The 23196-nt window shown below is 42.2% G+C and overlaps 1 protein-coding gene across 1 annotated transcript; it reads right to left on the bottom strand.

Moving 5' to 3' along the window:
* Positions 1-383: 383 nt before the first annotated feature.
* Positions 384-7802, bottom strand: TEX37 (testis expressed 37). Its single transcript, XM_036748510.1, is given in 4 exon segments — positions 384-816; positions 5485-5577; positions 7410-7451; positions 7692-7802. Coding segments are annotated over 4 exon segments (639 nt in total). The 3' UTR covers positions 384-423.
* Between the last annotated feature and the right edge of the window lie 15394 nt (positions 7803-23196).

Raw genomic sequence — 23196 nt, 5'->3', positions numbered from 1 at the left:
AGAAGGAAGGATTTTTAGTCTTCAAATCATGGTCTCATAGGTTTAGAATTGGAAGCCATCTTGGAGTTCATGTGATACAACTCTTTCCTTTTACAGATGAGGCTTTAGAGAGGTGAAGCAACTATCTAAGGTCAAACAGAGAGTTGAACCAAGACTTGAAGCCCTGTACTTGAAATGTGGTCAGTCCTCTTTCTAATGTGACATCCTGCCTCCCATTTTATTAGCACTCCCCCAGTGATGAGCATCATGGTGTGGTATACTTGGCGATAGCTCCACGAGGCAAGCTAAAGGAAAACGGGAACAGAGCTGTAAGTTGCACTTCAAGTTTTATTTAAATTCTGACCCCTGCTCTCCAAGGGAGTTAAACAGTGACTGTTGCATAGTATTCTCTCCTACTGGCTTTCTGTTGGACTCTCAAGGTTACTATAGGTAAAATGGTTCCAAGGGTCCCCATCGAAACGGGAGAGCTTTCTGATCTGAAGGGAATTGTGTGTCATTCGGTTCACTGTGTTCACCAATCTCAGGAAGTGGATAATCAAGCACTATGGGCTTTGGAAATATCTTAGGCTGATACCTAGTTTTGAAATCTGGGATCTTTCTCGGGTCCAAGGAACGATGGTAATCACTAGGGCCGATTCTGGTCTGTGCCTGAGGGGCCTTCTGGGCTTGTTCCTGAGAGAAGGCACAGGGCTCTAGTTCTCTTGTTGTCATTTGGCCATCGCTGAAAGCTGGGTATCCTTTCGTCAGCTTCAGTGTAGACGTGGGAACAGCTGGGCAAAATTCTTTTTCCCGTAACTGAACTTCAGCCCTCCGTTGCTGTGGAATCAAAGCAGATACAAATCAAGTGCTGAAAGGAGGAAGGGGTCACCTACTTCACATTTTTTTTCCAGGGTCGTACAATTCATTTGTCACTCACTTTCTTGCTGCTTCTCAAACATAATGGTGCATCTCCCACCTCGGAGTCTTTGCCTTGGCTGTTTGCCATGCCTAGAATCCTTTCTCTTTTTACCCTTGTCTTCCTTTAAGACTCAATTGGAATCCCAACTTGCACAGGAAGCCTTTCTTTATTCCCTCCCCGACCCCAGCTGCTCACTCCTTCTATCTGACATTATATTACATCTATTCTGTATATCTAGTAGGTACCTGGTTATTTACATGATATCCTGCCCTGTAGAATGGAAGCTCCCTGAGAATGTGGTCTGTGTATAAGGGGTTTACCTTTCTTTGTATCTTCAGTACTTATCACAGTACTTGGCACATGGAAAGGGCTTAATAACTGCTTGTTGACTGACTAACTGAGCTTAAAAAGGGAAAGGGTCCTCTCAAGATGAAAGCCCTCCAAGAATCTGGCTGACCTCTCTTTAGAAATCTGCACCCTGGTTTCCAAGGAGGGAAAGTGTGATGGTGGAACTACTAATAGTCTTGAGATTTATATCATCTTGCTCTAATTAATTAGCTATGCTCTGAGTTGGCCAAGTCACTAACTTTTTTGAGCCTTAGTTTCCTCATCTGTAATAGAAGAGGTTCGACCAGAGGGATGATTTCCTTCCTCCATCAGTGAAGGTTGGCAGCTTGTCCACAGCTTTAAAGAGCTGTCTAGAACACAGAGAGGTTAATTGGGTCATCCAGCCAATATGGGTCAGAAAACCCAAGGTCTTCATGGTTCCAAAGCAAAGCAAGAATAGTCTCTGCTCAAGGAGCTTACAAATTCTAATGGAGAAAGCAACATATGTGCAAATAGACATATACAAGATAAAGTCACGATAGCAACAACAAGAAAAAAATGGAAGAAATAAGCATAAGCAAAGCGGGAACAGTGCTATCACTTGTTTGCAATGACATGGCTTATTTAGAGAACACCAGAGCAAACTAAAATATCAGCACCATTAATAACTTCAGCAAAGTTGTAGCATGTGAAATAAATCCATGTAAATCATCAGCATTTTTATGCATTACCAACAAAACCCAGCCTAAAGAGATAGAGAAATTCCATTTAAAATAACAACAGCATGTACACAATATTGAAGGATCTATTCACCTTCAAGACACACATGGGAACTATATAAATATAGCTATTGAGCACTTTTAATAGAAATAAAGACAGATCTAAATAATGGCAGAAATATTTATTGTTCATGGGTAAGCCGAACCAATATAATAAAGATGACAATACTACCCAATTTAATTTGTTTATTCAGTCACATCAATTAAACTACCAAAAGATTAACTTGTAATATGAGATAAAAATAATAAAAATAATCTGGATCAACAAAAGGTCAAGAATCTTAAGAAAAGTAATAAAAAAGAGTTGAGTAATGGAAGAACACCAGATCTCAAACTATATTACAAAGAAACAACCATCAAAATGATTTTGTACTAGTTAAAAAGTAGATTAATTGGTAGAAGATATTAGGTACACAACATACAGAAACAAATAAACCTAGTAACCTAGTGTTTGACAAACCCCCAAACATCAGCACTTCAGTAAGGATTTACTGTTTGTTAAAAACCGCTTAAAAAAAACAACCAAGGTAAAATAAAATCAGACAGCAGTCTGACAGAAATTAGGCTTAGACCAACAGCTTACATGATATACCCAGATAAGCTCCAAATGAATATATAATTTAGCTTTAGAAAGAAAATGTCACATGATTAAAAAATTAGAGAAACAGGGAAGACATTTTATTTTGGATCTATGGATGGGAAGAGTTGGGTTAGAGGAGATCACAGCATATAAAATGGACAATTTTGATTATATTGAATTTAAATAGCTTGCACAGACAAAACCAATGCAGCTAAAATTGTAAGGGAAACAAACAGCTAACTGGAAAAAATCTTTGCAGCAAGTTTCATTGATAAAGCTCTCATTTCCAGCATATATAAAGAATCGATTCAAATGTATCAGAATAAGACCCATTCTCCAGTTGAGAAATGGTCAAAAGATATGAACAGCTTTCAAAGGAAATCCAAACTATCAACAGCCATATGAAAAAAAAGGTTCCAGATCACTACTAATTAGATAAATGCACATTCAAACAACTGTGAAGTTTCACCTTACAACCATCAGCCTAGCCAATGAGAAAAAAGGAAAGTGATCAATACTGGAGGAGTTCCAGAAAAAAAGGAACATTAACGCCCTGTTGGTTGAGCCGTGAATTGTTCCAGCCATTCTGGAAAGCAATTTGGAGCTATGCCCATAAGTTAACCAAATGATGTATGAATGCTTTTTGACCCAGCTAAATGATGAAAGGGAAGGAAGTGGAAAAGGTGAGAAGAAGGGAAGAAAGGAGGGAGAAAGGAAAGGAAGGAAAGAAGAAGGAAGGAAGGAAGGAAGGAAGGAAGGAAGGAAGGAAGGAAGGAAGGAGGGAGGAATGGAGGGAAGGAGGGAAGGAAGAAAGAAAGGAAGGAAGGAAGGAAGGAAGTATGGAGGGACAAAGGAAGGAGTGAAGGATCTGCACCAGTTCAGGCAGAGTGAAGTAAGCAAACCCAAGAGAAAAATTTATACAACAGCAAGAACACTGAAAAGACAAACAACTTTGAAAGACTTAAGAGCTCTGATTAATGCAATGACCAATTTCAGAGGACCAACAGTGCTACGCCCCTCTGGAGAGATGGCCTTAAGATTGATTTAGAATGAGACATTTATTTTTCGATACAGCCAGCTTGGGAATTTGTTTTGTTAGACTATGTCTATTTGTCAGGAAGGTTTTTTTTTCTTTTTCTTCCTTCTATTTTTTCCAGTAGGGGAAGTGGGATGGAGAGAAAATATATGCTTGCTAATTGGAAATTGTTTAAAAGGTTAGAAAAAAAAAGAAAAATCCAGAGCAGTTGGAAGTTAACCTTTGAAAAGAAGCCACTAGTAGGAGCTGGAAGGAACAACTTACTCTGAATACTCAGATCACCCACCTCCAGAGAAAGAATTAATAAATGTAAGTATATATAGTATAGTTTTATACACACATATATGTAATCTGTGTCAAATGGTGGAGTAAGGGGTGGAGAGGGAGACAGTTTAGAACTTAAAATGTAACAAAAATACATCAAATTAAATTTTAAAAATTAATTCTATTAAGATTAGAATTATAAAAAAAGAAGACAAACAGTATGATATCAATTATAGAAGTGAAATCATGCAAAGCATATTTCTGAATTAGCCATTTCACAAAAGAAAGAAAAATAAAGTGGAAAACAATGATCCTGCATCACTCTGAATTCATCAGTTCTCTCTCTAGAGGTAGATGGCATGATTCATCACGAGTCCTTCAGAGTTGGCTTTGATTACTGATCAGAATAGCCAAGTCTTTTCCAGTTGATCATGACCAATTGATTCTGGTATAGTAACTCTAAGGTTGAATTAAGCTATTAATGTGTACGTTACGATATGGGTCTGAAGGGCCTGGGACTTGGAGTTCTAAGACCCAAAAGATTTCAAATCCTAGTTCTGCTATTCACCATGTGATGTGGGGCAAATCAACCTCTCTGGGTCTCAATTTCTTCCTCCATAAAATGGACCTATACTGGATGTCCCCTTTCAGGTCTAAACCTTGTGCCCTTGTGACATTTTGGCCCTTTGCCCCTCTGAGTATCGTGGCTGCCACCTGTCACAGACTTGGGGACCAAGGTCATCCTAGGCATGAGAACCTCTGCTAGCTCCCAATTTGGGCCATCAGCCTTGCCACCCACCCTGCTCTCACCTGCCCTTCTGTTTTCAAGGCTCTGGACTTGTTACCCTGTGATTCAGCCAGGTCCTTGCATCTCAGTACCAATGAATTGGCTTTTAGCTTTGACCTCTTGTGCCTGAGTGTCTGACTTGACTTTCTTCCAGATACTCTAATTCCTTCAGGGCTATGCTGCTACCTTGTCTCTTTCCCATCTTTCATTTCTAATTCTGTCCCTGAACCTCAGCCCTAAGGTTGGAATACAAGATCCTGGAGGGCAGGGATTTTTTTCCTTTATTTTTTTTGTTGGTCTTTTTGTCCCTATGCCTAGCATGGTACTTGGCATCTGGTGGGCAATGAATCAGTGTTTCACTCAAGTGACTTGACAGATTACTGTCAAAATCATTTTTTCACCCTTTTTGAAAGAAAGGGTTGAATCCAATGATCTCCAAGGTCCCTTCCAGCCCTGAGTCCTAGGGGTGCCAGGATGCTGGCCTTCATTTGATCCCTCATCCCATCCCTGGAGCTTTCTATGTCCTCTGGGTCCCAAGTGTTTCCTCTTAGTCCTTCCTTGATAGTGACTAAGCTTCTCTCCATTATGGAGAATATGTGGGAATGCTGTGGCTCCTGAAATCCCATGTGTGTATGTGTGTGTGTGTAATTAAGTTCTGTGTGCTACTGAAGTTGACTGCCCAATGCTGCATGATGGTAGTCTACAATATTCTCCTGTTCCTAATGAGATGAAGATCAGACAGTTACTTCAATGAAAAAAGAAAATAAAGAATAGGCGGGAGGGGGAACCAAACCCCATGGATGTCCCATGTACCTCCTCAGGATTTTCCAGATGGGGTATATAATTACTGAAGTCCTTGTAGTCAGCCATGTAGGAACTTTTGTACATACTCAAAGACACACGTGCCTGCAAATATATAATAAAATATAAATAAATAAATGAATGAATGAATGAATGAATGGATAAAGTAAAGAAGAATGCCACCTGATGGTCTGCCCAGCACTTAGTGCCTGGCACATAGTAGGCACTTCATAAATATTTATTGATTGATTGGAAACGCCAACATTATTTGCTGCCAGATCAGACTTTTGTTATTATTGTTGGTACCTCTTTGCTGTAGCCATGGCATAGGGTAAAGACTTCCCCACTGTGAGTTCTATATTCCTACCTTGGCACTGGTCATTTACCAGCTATGGGGGTATTAGGGAAATCATTTGACTGCTCTGGGTTTTAATTTTCTCATCTGTAGAATGGGAAGAATATCTGTACTTACCTTCTGGGGGTTGTTGTGAGGACTGAATGACATAACAGATATTAAATATTTGGAAACCAGAAGGCGCTGTAACAATCCTTTCTCCTTGGCCTGTTCCCCACCCATGGAGGCAGCTGATGGCTCAATGGATAGAGCCAGTGGGCCTGGAATCAGGAGGACCTGAGTTCAAATCCAGCCTCAGGCACTGCCAAGCCGTGTGACCCAGCAAAAGTCACTTAACCTCTGCCTGTCTCAGTTTCCTCAACTGTAAAATGGGGATAATAATAGCACCTTCCAGGGTTGTTAGGACCAAATGAGATGATAATGGTAAATTGCTTAGCACAGTGCCTGGCACATAGTAGGTACTGTATAAATGCTTATTCCTTCCTTCCCCACCCCTAAGATATAATCTATACAGTGGAAAAAGCACTGGACTTAGGCTCAGGAGAATTGGGTTTAAATACTGTCTCTGACACTTAGGATTGTTGATTTATTAATTAATGTTTATTATTAGCTTACATTAGATTGTAAGCTCCTTGGGGGCAGGGACTGTCTTTTGCCTCTTTTTGTATCCCCAGGGCTCAGCACAGTGCCTGGCACCTAACAGGTCCTTCATCAATGTTTGTCAAATGATTGATTATAGCTGGAAGGGACCTTCCTGAGCCCATCTAATCCCCTCATTTTTCTAGGAAATAGAGGCCAGGCAGAGTCACATGGCTAATAAGCCAGAATCCAAATCAGATCATCCAATTCCAAATCCATAGTTCTTTCCACTACACAACTTCCCACGGGCTGTGTCACCATTGGCAAAGCCATCTATAGAATGGGAATAGTACTTACAGAGAGACGCCATGGAGTCAGGAAGACCTGAGTTCAAATTCTGCCTCTAACTCGTGTTGGCTGTGTGACCCAGGCCAAGTCATTTCCTTGGGGCGCTAAGCAACTGTCTAAAACTACAATTTGCAGAACAGGAGAAATTACTTACTGGGGGAAGAGAGTGTTCCTGTACTGATGAAATCATGGCTCTAGTTAAAAAAAAAAAAGAGAGAGGGAATAATCATAACACCTATTAGTGGTGTGACTCTGGGCAGATTATGTAGCCATCATGAGCCTCAATTTCTTCACCTGAAAGAGGGGATATTAGCAGCCCCTGTAGCACAGGGTTGTTTTGAGGATCAGTAGATAATGTCTGTGAAGTGCTTTGCAAACCTTCAAGTGTTGTATAAATGTGAACTGTTAATATCTACTAACCCAACACCCTTTTTTTACACATGAGTAAATTAGGCCTGGAGAATGTCAAGGGATTTGACCAAGGTCTCCATCAATGAGTATTAATCTCCATTTTCCTGCCTAGTATAAAATGTACCAATTGCATACGAATGTCTCAAAATCCACTGAAAGGATTAAGTAAAAAGCAAAGCTATGTCCCAATGAGCAATCCCCCAGATGTCTGAGCAAAAGGGAAAGGAAAGTCATGAAGACTCACCTGGCTGGGATACAATATTCTCTTCATGATGTATGGGAAGCCCTAGGGAGAAGATAAATTAGATATAGCAAGCAGGCAGATGCCAGCAGTTGGAGGAAAAACACACACTGACCACCTCCATCCCGACTAAGCAAACCCTCCCCAGTTTCCCCATTTCACTGTCCTCCTTTCCACCGCTTTACCTATCAGTCAAAGGGAGAAGGTCCAGGCAGGTGGGTGGTCAGCCTCAGGGGAGTTGGGCAGCTGGCAGCAGGAAGGAACCTAGCCACGAGAACTTGGGGCTCAGAGACAGATCTCCAGTCCTTGGTAGGTCTGTGGCCAAAGTGTTGGGTACTGGGGCAGAATTCCAGCTCTGGGATCAGAAAATGGGATGGTAGGCAGAAAGCCCTTCATCTTAGACTGGCTGATGGCAGCTATGAAGACTGATGGGGGGGCGGATAGCTGAATGTCATGTGGTCAGTGACGGGGAACAAAGAGACTTGACACAGGTTTGTTCTATGTCATGCTCACACTGCCCATCTAATCCACCAGTAAAACAAAGGGCTAGAATGGGTGTTACTAGGCAGAGCCAACTCAACCAGGGATCCCAAAGAGACCAGACCTGGAATCAGGGCTCAGCTACAGGAGAATCCCCAAAGAAGGAATGCCTGGTTCTGTGCAAGTCTGTGGGCAGATGGGAAAGGCTACCTGGGTGGCAGATTTGACTGTTCTCCGATGCGAGTGTGATGTCTGTTGACCTCAGGAGGCCGTATCCAGGACAAAGACAAACAGAACTCTGCATTGTGACATCAGAAAGAGAACATAACGGGGGCCAGACCCCAGAAGAGTACAAAGTGCTGGGTGCATAGCAAGGGTTTTAATGCCAAGATAGACTCCCAGGACCTGCATTCTAAGCCACTGGCAACAAATGGTGTGTTACTCCAATAAATCTCTTTTCTCCTTCCTCCCTTTACTTAATTTGAAAACACTGGAAGAATACCAAGCCGCTAAAACAAAATTAAACTGAATCGTGACGGCAAACTTAGCCCGACATCGTGGGCCATTCCTTCCTGTTAAATCTAAAAAGGCTCAGATAGGCTTTACTGAATACTTGTCCACGGCTTCTTTCTCCTATGAAGGGGCACCCCTTTCCAATCTTCATGTCAATGTGTAAAGTGGATTCTTCTCCAAGGTGCTCCCCAACAAAGAAGCCCAGGTGACCTCACTAATGCTCGTGTGCCTTCAAATTCCTTTCAGATCTGTTCTCTCATCTAAGTAGCCAAGGAATGTAAAATCTACTATCTTTTGGTTTAACATTTATTTACCTATTTATATTAATTATAGCATAATAATATATGATATCATGACATATATATAATAATGTATAATGACTTAATAATAACTCAAAGGTTTACAAAGCAATTTACAGAAGTTGCCTGGATTGATGTATGCCTGACCTACTTCCAAAAAGCTGACAAAGTGAAAAACCTGTCTATGAGAGAAAGATTGACAATTAAAATAGTGGGAAGTGAGGGCATGTTCATCAAGTGGTGAATAGCTAATAAGTTGTGGTATATGATTGTGATGGAAGCTTACCGTGCTATAAGTAATGACAAGCAGGTTGATTTTAGAAAAACATGGAAAGAGTTAGATGAGTAATGCTGAGTGAAATGAGCAGAACCAAGAGAATGTTGTATTCAGCAACAATATTGTTTGAAGAGCAACCACAAATGACTAAGCTATTCTGAGTAATAGGATCATTCAAATCAACTTCGAAGGACCTATGAAAGAAGATGCTACCCACCTCCAGAGAGAGAGCTGATATATGGAAGTATGGGTTGTGTGGTTCCATATACATACATACAAACACATATATACATACACATTATATATAAATACACATACACACATGCATACATACATATATATACATGTACATATATATATATTACTGGCCTTCTCTAATGCAGGGTTGGGAGGAAGGGAGATAATTCAGAACTCAAAATGTAACAAAATAAAATAAAAATAAATTTAAAAAAAAAAAAAGAAGGAAAGCTCTTTGGTACCAGCGGCAGGAGGAAGATGTTGAAGGGGATGTCTTCATTTGATAAGTGCTGGAATAAGACACATTGTTGTGGTTCTAAGCCATACCATCTTCAGAAGGCAACATGAAGCAAATGTGGATATCCCGCTAAACCCAAGAGAAAGTATAATTGTAGTGCAAAGGCTAAGCAGCAGAACACCACTGGTACTAGTTGAATGAGGCACCTATAAATTGTCTATCGCCGATTCAGGAATGGATTCTGTGAAGGAACGACACCTAAACCCAAGAGAGCAGATGTTGCAGCATCGAGTTCATCTCAAGGTTTCAGCTGTTTGTTGAAATAAATGTCCTGAATAAAAAAAAAAATAAATAAATAAAAAGAGAGAAAAGAGGATTCTGATAGGTGGAATTCCAAGCATGGGGGACAGGTCACTGGTAAGAACTCAGGAAGAATGCAGCATAGGCTTGGACCCAAGTGCTCCTCCAGTTGTGCTAGAATGTAGAGTGAAGAGAGTAGGGGGGAATAAGTTGGAGCTGTGTGATTATGGCTTTGTATTTTATTTGATAGGTGATAGAAAGCCATTGAAGGTGTTTGAGCAGGGGAGTGACCATAGTCAGGCCTTTGATTTAGGAAGATAATTTGATGGGGATTTATTTAAGAAACTATTACAACAATAAAAAAATTTAAAAAGAAGAAACTATTACAATAGGCCAGGTTAGGGGTGATGAAAGATTGAGTCAGGGTGGTGGCCATGTGAATGGAGAACAATGGAGAGGGTGGACAATTTATAATGGCAGCATTGGCAAACTGTGAGGGACAGGGAAGAAAAAGGCAAAGATAATTCATAATAATTCGTTATTGTTTATAAGATTTCAGACAGTGCTGTGCAGAGGGAAGTACATTGGTTTAGTTGGGTGGCTTTGACCAAGTGATTTATCTTCTCTCTGCTTCCAGGTCTCAGCTATTAGAAGGGCATGAAAATATCTGCTCTCTTTTCCTCAAAGAATTAGTTCCAGGCTTAAATGAGATAATCTATATGAAATACTAATGGCTCACATTTAAAATATATCCCTTTCCCTCCTTCTCTTTGCAGAGGTGGGGGCCTATGGGTGTAGAACACTGCAGATGCTGTTAAACTTGTTTGCTGTGTTGGTTGATTTTCTCTTTAGTGTTTTCTGCTTTAAGGAATGGCTCTCTGGGACACATTAAAAAAATAAAGGTTGTAAAAAAAAGATATCAATAAAATAAAGACATAATTTAAAACATTTTTAAATAGCACAAAATGGGGTTTTGCATGAATCTAGGATGTTTGTTACAGTTTGGTACCTAGAACAGCAAGAGCCAGTTAGAATCATCATAAGATATTATTCCTGTGAAGTGGGAGAGGGGTGGGGTGGGAGTGAGAATCCAGCGAACCCCAGACAGAACTGCCTACCATGGATCTCGATATATAGTCTGGATCCTTGGTGAGAGATATGTGTTTTTCTGTAGTAATACAGAGAGCTTCTGACTGGCCCCCTATAACTAGAGGGAAGGTGGTACAATGTATAGAATACAAGACTTGAGTGAGGAAGACCTGAGTTCAAATGTGGCCTCAGGCACTTACTAGCTGTGTGACCCTGGGCAAGTCACTTAACCCTGTTTGCCTCATTTCCTCATCTGTCAAAAGGAGTTGCAGAAGGAAATGGCAAACCACTCCAGTATCTTTGCCAAGAAAATTCCAAATGGAGTTACAAAGAGTCAGACACCCAAGTTGTGGGAGGATGGTCACTGGAGGCTGAGCACATGTAGGAAAGAGCTGTTATTGATACACTCCCTCCCCCACCCTGCCCCACTCCCAAGCCTGGGGCCTCATCAAGAGTTCCTGTAACATGCCAGCGAGGTGCCCATCCCTCAGCACGGAGTGGAAGTACAGGTCCAGCCCCCCTAGAAGGCACTCTAGCAAACCGGGAGTCTCTCTTCATTATTCTCAAACCACTTATAGAGAGGATCTTTGGGGATCACTTAGTTCTACTCCCTTACTTTGCAGATGCTTCCGAGAAACTGTGGCCTAGAGGTGGATAAGACTTGCCCAAAGTCACCCAAATTCTCCCCATGGACTTGAGAGTCCTCATCTTCTTTGTCCAAATCAGGAATTTTCTTACCCAGTGTTGCCTTGTTGTGGGCTTCCATCCCTCCTCCCTCAATTTCCCTCTCTCCCCCAGTTCTCCTGAGGTTCCGAGGAAGGGGCAAGTGGTCTCGGAGTCTAGAATGTCCCTGAAATTGGACTTGTTGCTGATTTTAAGATGGACCCCGAGGGGGAGATACAGCCAGACTGGCTCTGGCATTATAGGCCAGAGCACACTCACAAAATGACGCTTCTCCTTCTGGGGTGGGGCAGTAATCCAGCCACCAAGCGATAGAAGGTGGACCTGGAAGACTAAAACCTTGAACCTTTGAGGAAATGGAGTTCATGGTAGTCTTTTTATACTAGAGCCCCACTTTGGTGGGCTCACACTGGTCTTGTTTCTTAAAAGTCCTCCTCAGAAGATGCTTCTCCAGTGCCATTTAACTATTACCTTCAATATCCTCAGTGGGCCCATGGCCCAACAAAAATAGAGAGATGCAATGACACCTGTAGCCTAAGTGCCAATCCTTCACCCCAATATCAAAGGGCATTATTCACAAGATCCAAGCCATTAGGACTCTTGTGACCAGAGGCTAAAAATGGTTTTACAAAACCATTCTTAATGCCCATCCAGGGGTAGGGAACCTGCAGCCTCGAGGCCACATGTGGCCCTTTAGGTCCTCAAGTGCAGCCCTTTGAGTGAATCCATTTGGATTCAGGTTCCCTACCCCTACAAAACCTGTCTGGTACATTGCAGAGGCTTAATAAATGCTTATTGATTGGTTAAGCAAATAAGCAAAACAAAAACAAAAACCCAAACCACTCCAACAGGGAGAAGGCCACGTGATGAACTGAGGCTGGGAGTCAGGAGCCTGGCATTCCAGCTGCACTCACTATCTCCCTAGCTTGGGGACCCTGGCTAAGTCCCCTCTCTCTGGGCTCCTGTTTCTTCCTCCTAATAAAAAGGGGGTAGGGCCAGAAGATCCCTTAGGCTCCGGCCAGCTAGAACATCCAAAGGCTTTGGGATCCCACTGACTGCAGAATGTGGTTGGTGCTCACACCTCTTATTATCAGAGACAAAGGTAAATCTGGATTCTCCACATTACACTGTATGCAAATTGGGCACGTTAATAGATGGGAAATCACTGAAGGACATTCTTCTCAGAAACGTGAAACTCCAGGCTTACATTAAAGGGATTACAATTCATTTCCTTCTTAATTCTGCTAATGCTCCCTGGGAAGCCCTCAGGCCAGGGATTAAAGCACTTACTCCTTTAATTAGCAGCAAACCTTCCCTTAAAGTCTGACACACAGATTGCAAGTAAACATTACTAGGGCCTTTGTGCCAGGGAGGCCAGGGGTATTGATCTTCTTCCAATATAAATAAGCCCCAGTGGGCTGGGCCGGAGTGTCCCAGAGTGCTTAAGCTAAGGCTTGGGACTATGTTTACTTAGTCAATATGTTTTTTTAGTGGAGGTGGGGGAGGTGGAAAGAGAAAGCCATAAATTTGACAGTTCGGAAATGTCCTCTTGTTTAGAGGGAGGTGGACGCTTGCTTGTGCTGGGCCATTCATTGGCTCTGGCGTCAGCAGACCAGGTTCCATGCTGGGCGTCCATAGCAAAGCAGATTTTCTCATCTGGATAACTGGGGATAAAAATACTCTCAACAATCTACCTAACGGCTCTGAGGATTGAATGATATAATGAATGTTAAAAAAAACCCCCTAATGTTTTCTACATATGTTATTTGTTTAATCTTAGTTTTTTAGAACAAAATCTTAGGCATTCATTTACATTTGCATCCATAGTACTGAAGAACATTAAAATTTGGAAATGGTGTTTGTATTTGTGCAAAGCCTACAGAATACAGGCATTAAGAATCATTCTAAAAACATTCCTTGCATTCTCAATCTCTAGTAACAGTCCGAATGGCCTGTTGTTAGGAAAGGCACTGATCCAGAGAGAGGCTGAGACAAGAGAGCATTGGTTTACGAAAGATTTTTCAGAACAGTTGCCTGGCATATTTGGTTTCAATTGAAATGTTTCTGAGTATCCAAAGCTTATTTTTCCTGATGAATTTGTTCCTGCACACACGGCAATTGCTCTAAAATTACTTTTCAACTAACCTGTATATACCTTGGTATATACCTTAGTGGACAGAACAGTATACCTGGAATCAGGAAGACCTCAGTTCTAACCCTGCCTCAGACACTTAATAGCTACAAGATCCTGGGCAAATCAGTTAATTTGTCTACCTCAGTTTCCTTATCTGTCAAATCAGGATAATAATGCCTTCCAGGGTTGTTGCTGTGTGGACAAAATGAGTATATAGATAGATACACACACATTGCTTTGCAAACCTTTGAGAGCTAAATAAATGCTAGCTATTATTATGGCATGCAAATATTTGTTTACCTGTTGTCTCCCTCATTAAAATGAGGGCGCCTTTTACCTGTGTGTGTGTGTGTGTGTGTGTGTGTGTGTGTGTCTCCAGCACTTAGCACAATGCTTTTCTCATAGTAAATATCCAAAACATGAGGCCAAAATAAATGAAGTAGGCTTAAACCCGATCGCCTCCAAAAAATAAGGAAATAAAAGAAGATATATGTAGGAGTTTGAAAACCAAATTTCATGCCAGCACCATTTTAGGAATTATCTTTTGCGTGTTTAATAAGAGGATTGAGACTTTTGGGGGGGCAGACATTTTAGATCTGGGCTTCAGTTACTATTACCTACCTACTTTCAAGTGTTATTCCCTTGTATTTGTTTCTAATATGAAAACCACCTTTATTTTCCCTTTTCATATCCATCATCACTTTGCACAGTACCTGGCACATAGTAAGAGATTAATAATTGTTCGCTTGTTGACTGGGGCCTTCCATGATAAGATAGGGATTATTTCTTGCTGACTCTGGGATTGGCATTGAGATGCTGAGATAACAATGACGTTAGTTGAGGTGTCTCACCTGATCCAGTTTGGCCTCTTCCTCCCCAGCCCTCAGGGCCACTCATATTTTCACTTGGATCCATAGAACAGTCAATAGATTCACCAATGACCTTTAAGTTTCCTCTTCCAGTTCTGTATCATTGATCCTTTAGTCTATGCACCTCCAGAATACTCTCCCTTCTACTTTAAAAGTTTAATACTTGGCTCTTAGCCTCCTTGTTCATTCAATTCTGATCCATCCCTTACTCTGGCCATTTCTGCTGGCTGTCCCCCATGCCTGGAATGCTCTACCTCCTTCTGGCAGATGCTCCTTCTGGCTTCCTTCAAGTCCCAGCTCAAATCCCACCTTCTACAGGAAGTCTTTTCTAATCTGTCCTTTCTGTTGATTGTTTCCATTTATTTTGTATATAGCTTGTTTGTACATAGTTGTTTGCTTGCAGTCTCCTCCATTAGATTGTGAGCTCCTGGAGGGCAGGACTTGACTTTCGCCTTTCTTTGTATCCCTAGTGTTTAGCATAATGCCTGACATGTTGGCATTTAACAAATATTTGACTGCTCCTTTGAAAATTCTGGCCCCTCACTTCCTTATGTGGTGTGTGTGTGCTTATGTTGTCTGTATAGGTTATGTATGTACACATGGGTCTGTCTAGATAGGGAGTGAATAGATATTTCCAGAGGTTCCTCTGCCCATTCTTCTCCTAGAAAGACTTTTATTCCTATCAGTAGAGGAACCAGGAGATTGGCATCCCAGGAGGTCCACTCTGTTCTCCTCAGAAAAAGAGTATCTGACTAAAATTATATCTCTTACTTCCTTCTCTAAATATTGTTAATCTAGAGGAAATAATTTAGGGTCAAGCTACATTCTTGATTGTGATCTCTTAAAGGAGAGGTGTTCCAAGTTATATATCCAAGGCTTGACTCTTTCTCACCAAATGCTAGTTTCACAAAGACCATGTGGAATGAATAGCAAATCCATTTATCCAAACTGATAACAAACAGAAATCGGAGAAAATATATGGATGAAAATACACCAGGGAAAAAAAAGTGAATGTGCTCTCCCACTGGAAGTAGGATTTCAAAGCAATCAAGAGAAAGTCTCAGATCTTTACCTAGGGGAAATTCCTAAAGTCTCTAGTGTAGGAACCTCAGGATAGGGACATGATTGAGATTGGTTCCTCTACACGTTGGCTTCTTCCTAGAGTTTTTCTCTCCCTTCAGGGACTTTTCCCTGAAGAGAACCTGGAAGCCTTCATCTTCTCTCTTGAGAAAAGAAGTAAAAAAAAAAACAAACCCCAAGATCTCTCATCTCTTAAGCCTTCACCAACCCCATCCTTCATGCTGGAGTGGAGCATTGAGTACTGAATCTCCACCAATGAGGAGAGTTCCATGTAAACTGACTGAGCTGTGGATTGCAATCATTCAACTTCCTCAACTCACCTTTGATTCATCTATTTTGACCACACACAAGAGGGACCACACCTTCTACACCTCTCTTGTGGTATTGTGTCTCTACCTAGACCCTTTAGTAAATCAGTTCAACATTACACTATCCTTAAATTCCTTACTGTCTTGTGCTATTGTCGATCACACTTTGCCAAATCCCTGCCTTGGATAATTCATGTGTCTTCTCCTATGCGTATGTTATTGAATAGAGCTGGAAAAAAAAATCAGGAAACGCTGTGCTGATTGGGTCCACTCAAATTTATGTTACATAATCTCAACTCTGACCTCTCTGGAGGAAGGGGATCCTTTTATATCTCCCTAATCAATTCTCCCATTTGCCACATCAACCTTTTCATCCCAAAGCCTCCTTGAACATTCTGTGGCTCCCCCTCACCTTATCCTTTTCCAATGAGCAACTTATCTCATATTTCACTGAAAAAAATTGAGGTCATTTGCTAAGAGCTTTCTCTTCTCTTCTCCCCATTTCACAGCCACTCCAATGTCTTCTCTCTCCATCTCCTCCTTAATTCCCATCACTCTTGAAGAGGTGGCCTTTCTCCTTACCAAAGCAAACGCCTTCATGTTCATTTTATTCTGTCTCCTCCAGCATATTGCCTCTATCATCCCTACTGTACTTCTAATCTTCAGTCACTCCCCATCTACTGGTCCCTTCCCTGCTGCCTACACACATACTTTTATCTCCTGCTCTGAAAAAATTCTAACTTCATCCCCCTATCCCTGGTAGCTCTCATACTGTGTTTCTCATCCCCTTCTCAGCTAAATTCTCTGAGAAAGCTACTTCTGCTTCCTCTGGCTTCCATCCTCAGCACTAAATAGAAAATGCCCTCTCAAAAGTCACCGATGCCTTCTTGTGGCTGATTCTTTTCTCAGTCCTCATCCTCGGTCTGCCTGCAGCTGTTAAGGCTATTGATCACCCTAGCCTGGGGTGGGAGCATGGGAAAATCCCTGGGACACTCTCCTTTCTAGGTTTTTCTTCCAATTTCTCCCTCTTGAGTTTCCTCCTACCTGGCAATTGGCTCTTCTGTATTCTTTGCTGGATCTTCGTCCAATAACCACAGGTGACCCTCAAGGCTTTGTCATGAGCCCTCTTTCTTTATACTTTTTCTCTTGGTGATCTCATCACCTCTCATGGATTAAATTATCTTCTCTGCTAATTGATATACAGGGTCTTAGTGCAGCTTATTTTTTTTATTTTTTATTTTTTTTATATAGAACAGTGGCTGGAGCACTGGGCCTGGAGTCAGGAAGACCTGAGTTCAAATCCAGCCTCAGATACCTGCTAGCTATGCCACCTTGGGAAAGTCACTTAACTTCCATCTACCAAAGTTTCCTAAACTATAAAATGAGGATCATAATATTATCTATCTCAAAGATTTGTTGTGAAGATCAAAGGAGACAGTATTCATAAAGCACTCAGCACAGCACCTGGCACACAGTAGGCATTTAATAAATTCTAGTTGACTGATTGACTTCCTTTGGCCCCTTTCTACCTTTACCAGCTTTTCACAGTTTACTCACTTCCATGTCCTCTACCGTTACCAACACTGACCTGCTGCTGCGGCTTCTCATAGACAACCCTCCATCTCTCACCTCCAGGCCTTTTCACTGGCGGTCCTTCATGTCTGGAATGCTCCTCCTCCTTCCCTTTGACTCCTGACTTTCCTATGTTCCTTTAAGACTCAGCTCAAATCCCACCTTCTTCCAGAGGCCTTTCCTGGGCACCCCTCCCCCTCCATGACCAGTACCCCTGAAAGGACCTTCCATCTACTCTGCATATATCTTGTCTCTAACTAGTTGGCTGTATGTTGTCTTGCCCATTAGATTGTGAACTCCTTGAGGGCAGGAGCCGTGTTTTTGTCTTTCCCTGTATCTGCAGCCCTTAGCACAATGCCTGGAATCAAAGTGCTTATTGACTGACTATCTGAACTTTGGCAAGTCACAACCTCTCTGGGCTTCAGTTTTTTACTTGTAAATTTGGGAGATTGGATTAGATGATTTCTAAGGTCCCCTCCAGCTCAAAATGCCATAACCTTCATGAACCCTTGTCTCCTGCCTCTCATCCAATGCTATTACCACTGGATGGTCCTGCTCGACCACTTTCCTCCTTGCTTCTCATTAATTGTTACAGGGAAAGGCTTGGGCAGGGCTGGAGGGCCATTACTTGGTAGTGTTAGAGATGCAAAAGAAAGAGAGGAGGGAAGGAAGGAGGGATGGAGGGATGGAAGAGAGAAAAGAAGGAAGGAGGGAAGGAAGGAAGGAGGGAAGGAAGGAAGGAGGGAAGGAAGGAAGGAGGGAAGGAAAGAAGTCAGGGAGGGAGGGAGGGAGGAAGGGAGGAAGGAAGGGAGGGACAGAGGAAGGGAGGAAGGAAGGAAAGAAGGGAGGAAGGGAGGAAGGAAGGAAAGAATGGAGGGAGGGAGAGAGGAAGGGAGGAAGGCAGGAAGGAAGGAAGGGAGGAAGGAAGGAAGGAAGGGAGGGAGGAAGGAAGGAAGGAAGGAAATCATAACCTGGGTGGCCTGTGGGTATTTCAAATCAAACATTTACAAAAAAAGAACTAATTCTCTTACCCCCCAAGTCCTCCCCTCTTTTAAATGTCCCTCTTTTTGTTGAGGGCAGCACCCTCCTTCCACTCTTCCAGACTTGAAATCTAAGTGTTGATAGTGATTATAAAGGAAACCAAGGAAGAAAAAGAAAGGAAGGGAGAAAAGGAAGGAAGGAGGAAGAAAGAGAAAGAGAGAAAGGGAAGAACCAAAGAATAAAAGAACATTAATAAACATTGAATATGCACAGAGGAAAACAAAGGAAGCTCCAAAGAGACACAAGCAGGGCAGCTTTGTTGTTGCCATGTTAAATGTACTAAATCCACTTAAAAAACTGCAACAAATTCATGGTTTCATTTATTAGACTCTTTTTTGTTCTTCATATGTGGGTGTTTCTTTATGGTTGTTAAGTTCATAAGAAAAGAAATATAAAAAAAATTAAGTGAATTCTAAAAAGACAGATCAGGAGGAAGGCATCAATCAGGATGACAGTCTGAAAAGTTCTCCTGCAAAGACAGCAAGGGCCTCCACCTTTGTGATAACATTCTGGTTTTAGTCTGCCTTCCAAATGGTTGACATGGTAAGAAATCAGGTCTTTCCATAAGTGAGGCGACCTTGTATTTTGAGAAAGTAGAGATCCAAGAATTAGAGTCGACAGCTTGGAGAAAGAAGCAGAAACAGATGGGGAACTTACTAGTAGTCATTAATTATAGTATTTTGGGGGCAGGAAGGTAAAGAGTTTTTTTTTTTCATGACCAAAAGAAGAAATACGCTCAGAGTCCAATAAGTTAAAATTGTCATCATAGGGAATCAGGTTAAACTTAACTCTAGGGTGAGGGTTCTTAACTCTTTTTGTGCTTTGGCTTCCTTTAGAAGTTTAGAAAGGACTATGGACCCCTTCTTCAAAGAATGTTTTTAAATTCATAAAATGAAATGCATAGGATTGTAAAGGAAACCAATAATATTAAAATCCAGTTATCAAAATATTTTAAAAGAGTCAGAACACCAGTTCTCAGGGAACTGGGAGAATGGGGGATGGGGGAAGGGTAGACAGAATTCCTGGGGGCATAGGGAGGGCTGCTGGAAGGTTGAGAGCCAGAAGCCACAGCTCTAGGATATAGCAAAGACTGAAGAATGGAAAACCCTCACCAGGTTGGGTCTGTGGTATGGCTTCCCTCCTGAGATTTTTTTCTTTATGGGAAATGAGAGGAAAGAGTCTGTGAGTCCAAAGCTAATTTCAAGGTGTATATAATTTCCCTGCTGGGATGGGGGTGGGGGATCCTGCCTTCTCCTTGGGCAACTCACAGTCCTTCCATCACTTTGTAGACCTGTATGACTAACAAAGTCACCACCCTGGTGCCAATCTCAGCATTGCCATACTCAGTGAGGCTGGTCTTCTGGCCTTCAAACTACAGGGAGATTGTCTACACCTGTGTCATACTTGGAGCCTTGACGATTTGTGCTCTGCTGGTAAAATGGCTGAGAATTTGGGTTCCTCTCCATTTTACAGCAAGGCTTTGCTCACACAGGTGTTCACCTGGAGTCTGGCAACTTTTAAAAATTATTTTGAGAAATGTATTTCAATAGAATCGGTTTTCTTTGTAATCCTACTTTATTTTATACGTTTAAAAAAGTGATTCTGAAAGGAGTCCCGAGGCTCCACTACATTGTCAAAGGGCCCAGCACACAAAAATGGTTAAGAGCTCCTGCTTTGGAGGAGTACCTCCTGCTTTGATTAGTTAATAAATATTTATCAAGAGCTTGCTATGTGCTAGTGAGGATATGCTGAGTACTAAAAGACTAAGGTGAGAGAATCTCTGCTCATGAGATGTTTTCAGTTCAACTGGGAGACAACACGTGCCTTCATAAGCAGGCACACAATTCAGTCAGCCAATTAGTCAGCTGGTGTTTATGAGCAAAGCTGCTCAGTGATAAAGTGGATGGAGTACTAGACTCATCTTCCTGAATTCAAATCTGACCTCAGACACTTACTTGCTAACAATAATTTATGAAGCACGTACTATGTAACAGCAGCTAGGTGATGCAGTGGATAGAGCCACAGGCCCGGAATCAGGAAGACCTGAGTTCAAATCCAGTCTCAGACATTTACTAACTGTGTGACTCTGGGCAAGTCGCTCAACCCTGTTTGCCTCAGTTTCCTCATCTGTGAAGTGAGCTGGAGAAGGAAATGGCAAACCACCCCAGTATCTTTGCCAAGAAAACCTCAAATGGGGTCATGAAGAGTCAGACATGACTGAAATGCCTGAATAATGACAACAAAAACTATATTCCAGGCATTGTGCTGGAGATTCCCCCCCCCCAAGGCAATAAAACAGTCCCCACCCTCAAAGAGCTCATAGGGGAGACAACATTTGCCAACAGTTATGGGCAAACAAGCCATAGACAAGATAAACTGGCAATAACGAATAGCAGGAATGTGCTAGTATTAAGGGGCTAAGCATGGGCGTCTTGCAGAATACAGAGTTTTAGCCAGGCCTTGAAGGAAGCTGAGGAGGGCACTAAGCGGAGCAACCAATGAAAATGCTTGGAGTCAGGAGATACAAAATAGATAAATGATCATATAGGGGAAAGGTGCTAAGATGTACAGGCAGTAGGAAAGACTTCAGGTAGGATATGACTCTTGAGCCAAGCCTTGGATAAAACTAGAGATTCTAAGGTAAGTTTGGAAAGGTATTTGGGGATCCAGTTGCAAAGAGCTTTAAATGCTAGCCAAACAGAGGACTTCATATGTGAGTGGCAGTATGTGCTTAGGAAACTGGACTTGGAGTTTGAAAGAGCCGAATTCAAATTCTGCCTTAGATACTTACTACCTGTGTGACCCTGGGTAAGTAACTTCATCACTTTGTTTCTTTGTCTGTGAAATGAGGGTTTGGACTCTATCTGTGAAGTTGCTTCCACCTCTAGATTTATGATCTCATGAAGATATTTGATTTCTTTGTGCCTCGGTGTCCTCCTCTGTTAAATAAGGGGTTAGACTTGAAAGCCTCTGAGTTTCCTTCCAGCTGTAAATCTATGATGTTGTGATCTGAGGAATAATAGCTGAGGGGAATGGCATGATCAAACCTGTCCTTTGGGAAAGTTATCTTTCAAAGGTATTTATTACTGGCAGTGGTTGCCCATATTACTGGCAATGACTGCCCATGGGTGATTGGAAATTATTAGCAGGATATAAATGACCTTCTGGTGCCTCTGCCACATCCCTGCAATTCTCCCAAATATCTTTCGAGACTCGGAGTAGGGGTCAGTGAAGGGCCGGGCTCACCATTTAGATGTTGAAAGGGCAGAGTGATCAGCCAGCGACACTCCCATTCTGTCCCTGCCTGACCTAGGACAGAGTGAGTAATCTGCCAGGGGATCTCTCCTCCTGCCATCACCACATCGGACTAAAGTGCAGAGGGGAGAATCTTCTTTCAGGGGTGGTGTTGATGGATTATTCAGTCATTTTGAGGTCAGCTGCCTAGTAGGTCTTAATAGCACAGAACTGCGAGGGAGGGGGCTGGGGGAAGGCATCTCTTACTGAAGGATTCTGTCCCAAACCCTCTAAATTCAAGACCTACGCAATCATCAGGCCCCTGGGGGAATCTTTCATCGTGGAAAATGGGCTAACCGGAGAATACTTGGGCAAAACATTTTTGCAAACACTTAGCAAAATGACCCTGCACCTATTCTTCAATATTGGTGCCAGAAATAATTAGAACCTCTAACTGAATGACATTGGGTATAGAGAACCAAGAATAACTAATAGTAATATACTGACAGAACAGTAATAGCCTTAATAAAAGAAATGAGAGAAATCCAAGCCAACATTCAGTTCCTTTGCTTCTTTCATTCACATATTTATTCCTTGATTGATTCAGGCAATACCTATTGAATGCCTGCAGTGTGAAAAGACTTCTCTCCCACAAAGAGAATGCTTATGTATTACCTAGAAGTAGTGGGGTATTGTACAAGGAATCATACTTACGGAGAGACCCTGAGTCCTAGGGGGCTTCACCACCTCCCATTTGAATGGTCTGAGCCTCAATCAAAGCCAAGCACAGTGCCTTCCAAATGGTAAGCACTTGGTGGAAGGAAGGGAAGATGAGAGGAAGGAAAAAAGGAAAGAAGGAAGGAAGGGAGGGAGGGAGGAAGGAAGGAAGGAAGGAAGGAAGGAAGGAAGGAAGGAAGGGAGGAAGTGAAGAGGAAGGGAAAGAGGGAAGGGTGAGAGAGAAATGAAGGAAGGGAAGAAAAGAGAAAGGAAGTAAGCAGGGGAGGAGGGAGGAAGGGAAGGAGGAAGGGAGGAAGAAAGAAAGCAAAGAAGGAGGAAAGGAAGGAGGGAGGAAGAAAGGAGAGGAAGGAGTGAGGGATTTACTGCTAGACAAATGCCCACTTCCCCTCAGTTTAACTAATTCTGGCAATCTGCAACAGAGTGGAAGGTAAAGAACTCAGCAACTGGTCTTGAATGTTGCCTCAAGAGTCAGGGGACCTCATTTGAAGTTTCATGAGCATTTGCTGGCTGGCCTTCCTACATCCTCCTCCCACAGGAACTTGGGCTCTTGCCCCAGGAATGACCCTGGCTCTGGATAGTGAGCTTTCCCCTTATGTTGCCCTGCCCTGGGCACCCCCCCATGCCATTTCCTGGCAGTCTCCCACCTATGCTGCCCCATCTTTTTTCCCCAGTGCTTGGCACATAGAAAGCCCTTAACTAA

This window comes from Trichosurus vulpecula, chromosome 3 (genome assembly GCF_011100635.1).
Source record: "Trichosurus vulpecula isolate mTriVul1 chromosome 3, mTriVul1.pri, whole genome shotgun sequence".
Lineage (NCBI taxonomy): Eukaryota > Metazoa > Chordata > Mammalia > Diprotodontia > Phalangeridae > Trichosurus > Trichosurus vulpecula.
Note: the sequence above shows the minus strand (reverse complement) of the source record. Positions and strands in the feature narration are given on the sequence as shown.